General features: G+C 33.5%; 1 protein-coding gene across 2 annotated transcripts in view; it reads right to left on the bottom strand.

The window, feature by feature from the left end:
- The window catches only part of LOC130446117 (heterogeneous nuclear ribonucleoprotein L), a 370,575-nt gene that overhangs the window by 339,580 nt on the left and 18,965 nt on the right, over window positions 1-12,030 (bottom strand). For both annotated transcript variants that reach the window (XM_056782203.1, XM_056782201.1), the window contains exon 3: window positions 7,079-7,166. In XM_056782203.1, the coding sequence (XP_056638181.1) occupies window positions 7,079-7,166 (88 nt within the window). The remainder of the gene's footprint in view (window positions 1-7,078; window positions 7,167-12,030) is intronic.

Below are 12,030 nucleotides of genomic sequence, written 5' to 3' on the forward strand. Positions count from 1 at the left end.
CCAGTGGGGTTTTCTGGCTATCCTGCGTAGCACTTTCATCTCTGTTGTTTCCATCATTCTTTTGGTTTTCCCCGTTTCTGGCCGTGTCTCTGCGGTGTAGGTCATTATGGGTCTTATCGTGGCCTTGTATATGGGACTTTTTCTGTTTTTGAGCTGTTTCATAGCCGCTTACACTTCTGTCAATTCAAACTGTACATCTTCGTGTTTGCTTCGATTCTATTTTCGTCTTTTTTCCCCAGGTACTTGACCCATGTTTCCTTTTGTGTTTGGTTTGTCTCGAAGAGCTCATTCACTTATTTTCTTTGTCCTTTTATCATTCGCCATATCTATTTCTGGAGGCCGTAAAAATCATTCTCCATCTGTTTGGAAAATTGTTTCCTATATTTGTTCTTGATTTCTCTTACTAACGTTGTTGTTTCATTACGTACTCTTCTATAGTCTTCATACGAATTCAGGGTTTTTGACGTTCTCTATTTCAAGTAGACTTCTTTCTTTTCTTGACATTTAGCTCTCACTTCCTTACAGAACCATGGTGTTTTAGTTCTTTTCTTATTTGTGTAATTTACTGTTCTGGATCCAAGTGCCTCCGATGCCGCTTGTTTCTTTTTCCAACTGCCTCGATTCGGTTAATGTTTTTAAGGTTCTCATACTAGTTCAATATTAGTTTTTTCTACTTTTTGTTCTACTTTCCTTTCTTTAAGTTTATTTTAATTTGTTTGTGTTTTAGATTTAGATAAATTTACCAACCGCGTGGTCCAATTAATCCTAAGGGTACGTAAATTTTTTTTATTAATATACAGCACTTTCACAACCTACTTTATAAGCAGAGTACTAAGTAAATTGTCTATAGGTAACTAAAGTGAGTCAGGATCCATTTATTGTGGGAGATCTTCTGGACATATTCTCTTCAATTTTCTCTTTGCTAGTGCCTGGTTAAATAGATTATTTATCAATTTATTGTTGTGGTCATTGGATCCAATTTTGTATCTTGGGGAGAAGTTTTTATCACATCTTTGATTAGTGGGATCTTCAGATCGTTATAACGTGCCAGGGGGCTCTAATCAACATACGGAGTATTTTGGATATGAATGTTTCAAGTATCTTCGTATTCGAAGGTTCTATTCCATACGACCAGATTGGTATGAATATAGTTTTGTCAATGAGCAATTTATTTTCGAGTCTTAGTTGAGACCTTTTGTTTTGTTTTTTAGTTTCAAATTTGTTTTCCCTTGATTTTAGTATGTGTTTTTCATGTAAATTTTTCATCTAAATCTAAGTACTTGACAACTGGTTTCATCGGAATATTATTGATGAACATTTGCGGACAAACAGATTGACGTTAATTTTCCAAAGATGGAGCCAGTTTTGTAACAAATTTAGATGATTTTGTACTTTCTTTGCAGCTACATCTGTTGCCATGATTGCGGTGTCGTCTGCAAAGTTATCGTCTGTGTTTGGAACGTCTTCTGTGACTATCAGATAAGAAATGGGTCGCTATCCTGAGGTACTCCAGGTTCTATCGTATGGTAATTTGAGTAGGTATCTTCGACCTTAACTTGAAAGTGGCAGTCGGAGATATAAGATTTTGAAATAATAGTTGTTAGGTTAATTTAGTAAAGGAAAACATCATGCCAGACTCTGTCTAACGCCTGTTGTATGTCGAGAAACACTCCAGCGCACAACTTTTTTTCTTCAAGGATTGTTGTAACTATCCTGTGGCGTTGTTGAATTGTGGAGTGTTCGCATCTAAAACCGAATTGGTTTTGTAGTAGCATTTCGTTTATGAGAACAACTGTTTGGATTTTACATAGAATCTTTCTCGTACTTTTGACATTATTGGGAGTAGGCTTATAGGGCGATACGAACTAGCTTCAGTTGCGGGTTTACCAGTGTTTTGAATCATAATAACCTGGGCGTGATTCTATTGTATTGGATAGAATCGGAGGCGTAATATACTATTATAGAATACTGTTAACAGTACCACTGCTTTTCTTGGTAGCTTCTGTAGTAGTTCCCCTGTTATTAGATCATATCCAGGAGTCTTCTTGGGATTTAGAAGTTTTATTTGTTGTCGAACTTCTGACGGGGTAAATGTCATCAAAAGTAGAGATAATTGGCATGGCGCTTCAATATAACTTTTTATATTTTCATAGTTATTATTATCTGGAGCTGAGAATACATTTGAAAAGTGTTTTGCAAAAACTTTGGCTTTTTCTAAGTTTGTACGAGCCCATTTCATATCTGATTTTTGTAAAGTAAAGTTTTTTGTAGCTTTCCATATTGAGTGGTCTTCAAGAGATAGGTTCGAAACATGAGTCTGGAAGGATTCATTCTTTGGTTCATACAGTGCTCTATTTAGTCTGTTACTTATTCTGTTGTAGCATGTTTTGTTTAATGGATTTCCAGTGTATTGCCATATACGTCGCTCTCTTCTTTTTACTGTTACAAGTTTTCTTATGTGAAGGGGAATGTTATAGTTTTCTTTCACACTTTTTTGACGTTTTAGCGTTGCTACCACCCTGCTTTTTGTATAACTGTTGTTAGATAGTCAACAGCTTGCTCAATATCTTCATTCTCTTTTATCCTGATATTGGAAAGCATCCCAGTTTGTCTCTTGAGTTGTTAGCTTAAGTGGTGTTGTTCTCCATATTACATGTTGACTCATAGTTATTATTATTGGGCTATGGTCTGACGTTAAATCGAAGTTTGACTCTATTGCACTGTGGATGTCACCTATTCCTTTTATTATAGAAAAATCTACCAGATCTGGAATCTTTTTGACGTCCGAAGTAGGGTGGGCCGAAAAATTTTTTTTATTTAATGCTATACCGAAAAGAATTTGTCTCCATTATGTCTCCGTTATCAAAATGCAACAAAGAAAAAATATATATACCTAACCCCCACGTAGCGCAACACGCTATAAATTTCGAAATTTCATAATCACAAGATTTTACAATTTTTTTAAACAGTTAAGATATTGAACTGCTACAGTGAAAATCATTTATATTAGAATTATAAAAAAAACAATGGGTTATTGAAAATATATTTTTTAATTTTAGGTAGCGCAAATGCCTTCAATATAGTTAATTGATCACTTTTCGAATGCTAACCGGCTGTAGTGCAGTACAGCATCTAATTTTTTTAAACCAACTAACCATGTGTTTTTTTAGAAATATAAGGTTGATGGAACAATTACCTGTAAGAAAAAAAAATAAATAGGCAATTTACATTCATCCAAATGAGTTTATTAATAACAAAATTTATCGTGAAATACAAATTTTCAACTCCCAGACTTGTGCTTCTCACAGAATACTCCTTTAAATATTTGTAACTTTGAAATCTTGTTTGTTGGAAAATGACCTTTGAAGATATACATAAATTGAGCCAGGTTGTTGAATAATTGATTAGTGTTCCTCTTTTGTAGTTCTTCTGAAACACTTGTTATTTACTTTATCAATTTTCAAGGTATTATCCTTTCGAGCATCAAAGTATAACCCTTGAATCACGTTTGGTTTATTTTTTATCATATCTTTGATATATGATCTTAATGAACTTTTTTCCATCTTAACCTTGTTTTTATCTGTTTTGAGGGAATCATCCTCTTTCGTTGCAAGACCAAAGTCATGCAGTACACTAGAGACAATAGCAGCTGTTACCCTGTCTGAAACACCAAATCTATTCTTGATTTTGTTGCATCCTTAGTGCATGAAGGCTGCCAATGTGAAATTAATGAAATGTTAGACGACATAACCTGATTTTTTGTTTCTTTACGTTGCAGTCTTTTGGTAATTTTTTCGACTCCTTCATGTCTAAATTTCCAATTTTTCCTTGTCCAAGATTTTTTTGGAAATACATATACTTAAGTTCAAGCACCGGAATTTTTTATCTTTCACATTGACATGAAATTGATAAAGGGCACTCACAGATCTCCGGGACCTTTTTGCAGTTGCAGGAATATTCTATTTTTTATATGCAGATACATCAAAGAATGATAAAGCCTTTTGCTTGAATTACTCAATTTTTCTTTTTCCTTATCACGCTTAAAGGACTTCATTAGATTACGGTAGCTATTGTGGTATGAATTTATTAATTGAACAATTCTGTAGGTCGTCAAAATCACTGCGATTTATTTTCTTAGTAGCAGCCATTACGCACGCGAATTTAAACTTAAACTTCACTCAATAAATTATCAACTTAATTTGAACCGTCAACTCACAGCGACTACGCGTCTGCCAACCAAAACTGCTGAGTAACAAGGAACATGAAATGGTATTGCGTTGTGGGTAGAGATAGTATAAGTGGGGGCTGAATCATCGCCCAAACAGGCAGACGACATCTGCACTTGACTGTATAATGCGTCATTTGCATGTCCGTTGCGCTACCTCAGATTAATCAAATTATACTTTTAAAATTATTTATTGTATTTTTAAAATTCTACTATAAAGGGCTATCCCTATAGAAGCCCAAGATGCTTTAAAAATAATTACAAAAACTTATGATTTTAGTGAAATTTCGAAATTTCAAGTGGGTTGCGCTAGCTGGGGGTTAGTTGGATATAATAATAAAAAATTTTTCGGCCCACCCTAGTCCGTAGGCTCACCCGTTGATAGATAGTTCAGGTTATTTTGTTGCATAATAGACATTAAGGCTCGGCCTTTATGTGCGATTAGTCTGAAACCCCATGTTGTGTGTTTGGTGTTCCAGTTTCCAGCAACTAGGAATTTTGAACCAAGAGTTTGTAAGAAATGACGATATTCATCATTTGATAGAGAATGCCTTAGAGGGCTGGAAATTGCTGCTACGATGAGAGGAGACGTATTTGTTTCGAGTTTAATTATTATAAGGCTCCAGTGCATAATGTTTAATGTTCGATTTAATAATAACAGCAGATCCCGCATATGCTCCTCCATCAGGATGGTTTACGTAGTATACAGTAAGATTGGTTGAATTTAAGCAAATATCTTATCTCATAAAATGGTAATTATCTTACGTGTTACTATAATTATGTTGATTTTTAATAATTATATGTGAAACCAAACAAATATACAGTTGACATTCAGATAATCCCACAACTCGTTAGTCCGACACACTCAGTAATCCGACGTCACGCCAATTGAGTCAAAATTCGGAGTTTTATGTTTTTTTTATGCGTGTTTCTTTATTCTAGCTCTAAATATAACAAATTATATTTCAACTCGACAAATAATTCAAAGAAATGGAACGAAAATAGGCGACATATCAACGGCTGTTATTCTGTTATACCGTTAATTTCTTGTTATGTATTTCCAATAGCAAACATTTGCGTTTATTTAGTTTTGAGTGTTTCAGTCGGTAGCTTTTTTTAGTTTTTGTATGTCGAGCAAAAGTGTTATCATAAAACGCAAACATAAAACCTCCACTCTCCTGGAAGATTGGAAATAAATGAGAGAGGCCGTGGTGAAACTCCTACAGCCATATCTGAAATTTATTGTATTGAAAGAGCTACGGTTTACGACATTTTGGAAAATAGAGAAAAAAATGAAAATTTCGTTAAAGAAAACAAGCAAATCCCCAAGTTAAAGAAGCCTTCCATGCCTGGCTCCAACAACAGAGAAAGAGAAATGCCCCAATTTATGGAGACATTCTAAAAGAAAAATCCAATTTTTTTATCAATAAATTACGAAAAAAGATGATGTTTGCGCTAGTTTTTGGTGGTTCGATTCGAAAATTTTAAGATCGCCATGGTAATCGTTTCATACAGATAAGCGGTGAGAAATTATCTGCCGATGAATCAGAAGATTCCAGTTTTATTGCAACTGTAAATTTAAAAATCACTGTGCTGGGCCTTACACCTAAACAAGTGTACAGTTGTAACATCGGATGAACAAAAGGTTTCTGGTCGAAAAATAGAACAAAAAAGAATCACGTTAATGGTGTGTGTGCCACTGGTGCTTTAAGTCATATGCTAAAACTGCTAGTTGCGGGTTAATCCAAAAATCCTCGAGCAAAAAAAATTGTTAATAAGGATCTTACGGGTAACACACGAAGTGTTCAATGACTGGTTTTCCAATCTCTTTGTGTCTGCTGTAAAAAAGCACTTGAAGAACAAAAAACTGCCGATAAAAACTAGATAACTCTCCTGGAAATCCAGATATGGATGACTTAAAAGTACATAGAAGTAATTTTTCTTTGGATGATAGGACTTTTTTATTGTTTCGTATGTATTTGCCGAATAACTTAACGGCTCTGATCCGACCAATGGATCAGAATATCATCAAGGCGCATTATGAAAAGCGTCTACTGATGGATATTGTGTGCCAATCAGACGCAAACATCACGTCACTTTTGAAGAAATTTAGCATTAAAAACGCGGTTATTAATGCAGAATTTGCATGGCAACAAATCAAACCGTCAACTCTAATTAAATCCTGGAAAAATATTTGGCCAGAAAATCCAATGCTCAAACAAAATGATAACGACGAAAAAGAGAATGCTCATGATAACAACGAAGTATAAAATTAACGCTCCTTCAGAATCTTCAGAAGATGGATTATAGAAGATAACTTGAACGCGGACTTTACTGACGAAGATTTAGTGAAAGAAATTGCTTCTAATGAAAATGAAACATTAGAGGAGCTTCCGAACGCTAAACATTATGTTAGCTGCGTCGAAGTTTTTTCGGCTGGTGGAAACTTGATTGCAAGAACATTTTGGTTCTAAAATCTCACAGTCACCACAAAAAAAAACAGAAAAACATTACAAACTTTTTCAATAAAATGAAAGATATTTTTGTGTTGAAATTAATGCGTAAACTAATTATGTGTGTATGTTTTTCAACTTTTTATAGGCTAAGTGTTAATAATGAAAGATAGTAAATTTCTCTTGAGTATGTACATGTACACGGCTAAAAAACGGTCAAAGAAATACAATATTTGATAATCCGACGTTTTTTGGTAATCCGACAACCAATCGGTCCCCTAACAGTCATATTATCGAGTTCCTTTTGATACAGTTGTTTCAAGACTCTCCCTAAACGTTTACGTCTGCTATAAAAAAATATTGCTTACTAAAGCTTTATAATACTTTGTTTAAAAAGGATATTCAACCATAGCTTGCACACCATTCTTTTTGAAGATCACTATCCGTAAGACTTGTCCACTCGACTGACAGATTGTGTGGATGACATCCTGTAACAAAAAAAACAGGTTAGACTGTTTTAGACTATCCAGCTTCGATTAAAAAAATACGACACTTCTGATTAGATGAAATATGCACAAGATCAGTTTTGATAGATATTTATTTTGGGACAGGAAAAAGTTATTGGGGCCCAGATCTGGAGAATATGATGAATTCGGAAGCAATTCTAAGCCAAATTCAAGCAATTTTGTCATTATATTCATTGATATGTGACACTGTGCATTGTCTTGATCATACAGAACATTTTCTTTTTTATTTGGGGCCGTTTGTCCGCGATTCCGTCTATCCAACGCTCCAATAAAGCTAAGTAATAATCGCTGCTAAAGGTTTTTCTCTTTTGAAGATAGTGGATGAATATTATACCATGCTGATGCCATAACCTTGTCACCCGACTTTTGCTGTCTATAGACGCTTTGGAGTTGATCTAATAAGTACATATACTACTCTGAATACTAACGATTGGACAGTGGTGTGAAATGATAGGTTGATAAAGTTCAGACCCTCCTTTGTCCTTTGGGATATCTATTTGAAAATTCGAGGAATTATAGCAAACATTAGTCTTCACATTTTAAAATTATTTGCAATCTTACAGGTTCTTCCAGAATCAGCATAAATTCCCCATTACAATAATATAGGGTTGTAATGTGTTCTATGGGGTAAGTTAAAACCAATTTTCCATAAAAATCGTAAAAAGTTTAATACTCTGTATAATATAAAAGACATTTAAGAATGAAGATCTGTTGCGGACAAAGCATTCGAATAGTGATAAAAATTCTAGAAAATTTTTTATTTCGTTAATATTCACTGCATCTGATACAGGGTAAATCAAAATAATAGTACATTAATACTTTTTTTATCAAGTATTCTCTATAACTAAAATTATATTAGAAGATATTTGGATTTTTTGTGCAAAACATTGATTACGTACCTATATCTAATCAATTGTGAGTTGGCTATGATTTATTTGTCAAAAAATTACATTTTTTAATTGCTGTTGGGTACGGTACAGGATGAATTGCAAATACAAAGAAAAATGCACCCTCACTACAACTACTTGCAACAAGTTATTCAACGGAGAGACTTTTTCGACTAAGTTCTATTTGGAGACGAAGCCACGTATAATAAAAACGATGAAAGTGTTAATAGGCAAAACTCTCACTATTATTTATTAACTAATCCATATCACATAGTGAAACACACTCAAACTAGATGGTCGTTGAATGTGTGGGGAGATACTGTTGGTCAATATGTACTTATGTAGTAGAACTATATTTTTTTGAGGAACATTTAAATGCTCCATTTTCTAATAAACCAAAAAAAATGAAATGGGGCAAGAAACGGTGACACAAATGGAAATTACTAAATAAGAAACGAGTAGATAGAACAGATTTGAATAAAAAGAAGCTTACACTCTAACATTTAAAAAAACTGAATTTATTTTTTTTTTAATATAACGAAACAGAAGTCTGTTCTATTCTATTCGGTCTGTTCCCCAAATAAATAGAAAATACGAATTTACAGGGAAACTATTATACATAATTTTCTTCAAACAAAAGGAAATTAATAAAGATAACTAGAATTCTGTGAGCAACGTTAAAAAGATATAATAAAAACCTGCTAGCGAATATAATGAATAATATAACCACAAATTTACTTTAAACTGATTTAAACACTTTTAGAGTATATATAGAGGAAGATTTAGCAACGAATCTGGAGTTTTATTGAATTCTGGGGCACAATACGTAAATAAAGGAATATTCAAATTGTTTGAACAAAAACGTAACAAGCCGAATGGCATGTTACATCATATGAAAAAATGTAACTTTGATATGGCATAGCATTCTGGAATACCCTGTAAGATTGTGAATAATTTTAAAATGTAGAAACTAAGGATGTTTGGAATTTTCAAATTGATATCTCATAAGACAAACGAGGTACTGAACTTTATCGCAAAATTCGGCTTCATTACGATTAAATAGGCGCAAGCAAAATAATAAAACTCGTGTCTTTTTAAGGTTAAGGCTAACTGATAAACGAATGGATTTAATACTATTAGTGCCATCCATGTGTCAGCCTACGAACTTTTCAACCCACCTTATATTTGCGACCGTTTGGAAATGAGTGTATAAATTGAAAGTGGAAGGAACTAAGGAACAAAATAATTTTTTAGTTATCAATTAAAAAAGAAAAATAAATTAAACGGATTTCTAAATAAAACCTAGATCATGACGAAAAATATTTAGTACACCCACAAGTAGAAAAAAAAATTGAATTATTTATGAGGGAAGTTTAAATTGAAATGCAGCAAAACCACGTTGAATATGAGAAAACTAGAAGTAAAAAGTCAAAGTTTTCAAACGAACAAACAATGAATTAAAATACATTAGAGTTCTGATAAAGAAAGTTAGTTTTGAATTGGTTTTAAAACTTACGAAAGGACAGAAAGTACATTAAATATGAATAATAAAAATAATAAGGAAGGTACTTAAATTCATGGACTTGAACATAGAGAAATCAAATTTTGATTAAAAGGCTAAGTAATGAGTAGAATTCGAATTACAATAACAGTAGACAATTATTACTAATTATATTTAATGATATACAAACGAAATTAATCGTTTTTATTGTCAAATAAAGCGCATGCATAATGGTTGCCATACACGTAACTGTTCATCAGAAAGATCTCGCAAGAACACCTGTGGAAGGTCTGTCATAATAGACTTGTGTAGTTTTTTGTACGCAATCAACATTCAGTTGCCTCGCGCTGTCAAGTATGTACCAGGTGGGCAACTAAATACGGCCGTCGACATTTTACAGTTTTTAACAAAAGTGGCCCCCTCAACACGTAGATAACAAAAGGCCGTCGACTTTATTACACTTTATAACAAAAGTGACTCCCCAAACACTTGGAAAGTATTTTTTATCCTCATTCAAGTACCAGAGCCATGGCCAAAGATATGGGACTATGTCGAACCATTTTTCTTCGAAGAATTTTTTCAGATGACTTTCTATTTGAAATGTTTTTCATGGAGCTTCACGTGTTTGAAATTCGCCACATTTCTCTTTTTTAAGAGATTTTATTGACAAATAGGTTCTTATAGATCTATTGGGTATGTAATATTTAATACACAGCGCTTTTGGCCTGGTGAAACCATTTTCTATTGTTTATTATAGCTTACTAAGTTTTGGGTTAGTAATTATGTTTTATTACTCTATCTTACATAAAAATAGACTATAATTATAGATATAAAACTACTGGTTCAAAATGAATGAAATTTGAAATATACCGTGTTTATACAATACTTGCTTATCTACACGATACTCTGGCTTTTGTATTATACACAACAAAGTTATAGTGGGATGTCGAAAATAGCCTGAACTCGAGAAAAATATGGTACAGCCGTGTCTCTTGTTTTTGCTCAACTTGTCGTACCCCCATATTTGTCGTTTAAAAATATCTTATCAGTAACTTTGTGTTATCAAATCATTTCTTCAAAATATTGTTACGAACTCATCTCCGCGCCGGAGCCGGTCCTGCTTGAGTATAGTAGAATTCTAAAATTCGGCGAAGGCACCGCCTTTGATAAAGTAGCCGGAATTCGTTTGATCTTTGTTTTTATATAACTTTGTATAGCAAGCGGTTTATTTACATTGTTTCTTTTGAATGATTTCTACAAAGGTCTATTTATTTATCGATTTTGTTTCTTTATTTTTCTAGATCTTTGCAGAATTATGTTAGTTAAGTGTAATGTATAGTATTTAAATAAATGAAGAACGTGAGAAACAGTGTTTTTCAATTCACATCAAGAAAAGAAAGTGTGTAAATAAATACGAAAAACATTATAGTTCTTCCAATATTAATTGCAGAAGACAGTTATGCGAGGAACAATCAATATTTCATAAATACCACGGCACTCATACCAAATTTAGAAGTGAAAAATAATGTTTACCCCCCCTATAAAATTCGGTAAACATCTAACGAACCGTCAGTCCACGTGGACTGACCACGCATTTTTATTGGCCGTATGTATACAATTTCTTCGATATATTTTTGCCAGACAGATTGCAATAAGCATTGGCGTTCATAAATTTCTTTAAATAAATAGAAATAAGGCGTTCTTTAGACCATGGGCGAATGAAGACAATAAAATTGCACAGTGTAGAGAGAATTATTTGAAAACTGGTTTAATGAACAGCTTTTACGTAACATTGCAATACAGTGAGTAATCGTTAGAGCGGTTATAGACGTCCCTTTTTTTTCACCGCATAACGGACCTTCAATAAACGATTATCCTTGTATGAATATATGCCGCCGTCTTACATGCGCTAGTTAATAGTTTTGGACTGGTAGTCAGAGATTACACACGTGTGAAATGAATAATAAGAAAAAAACTTGTATTGGCCTAGTATTTGTACAAGAAGAAACAAAAAGAAATAGAAAAGCGTAAAAGGTCATTGTGGGTGCGTCCTATTTTATTGAAAAGGGAAGAATATGGTGCATTTTATACTCTTTTTACGAAGTTAATAGAAGAAGAAACTAAACTTTACAATTACTTTGTGATGAAGAAAGAAACCGTTTCAACTTTTATTAACAACCATATATAATAAAATAACACAAAACAGGCAATACATCCGGCAGCGTCAACACGCCCGATACACTGGCGTGGATGTGCGGTGCATGTACACACATCCATTATAAATCGTATACCACCGCGAATACGGCAAAAAACACGGTCCGTTGTCCGATGAAAAAAACGGACGTCTACAAGCGCTCTTATGGACAACGCGTCCTACCACTCGCGGTAACTCGTTAAGATACTAAATAGTATTAATAACAAAGCTCAAATTTTAGCA

This window comes from Diorhabda sublineata, chromosome 6 (assembly GCF_026230105.1).
Source record: "Diorhabda sublineata isolate icDioSubl1.1 chromosome 6, icDioSubl1.1, whole genome shotgun sequence".
NCBI lineage: Eukaryota > Metazoa > Arthropoda > Insecta > Coleoptera > Chrysomelidae > Diorhabda > Diorhabda sublineata.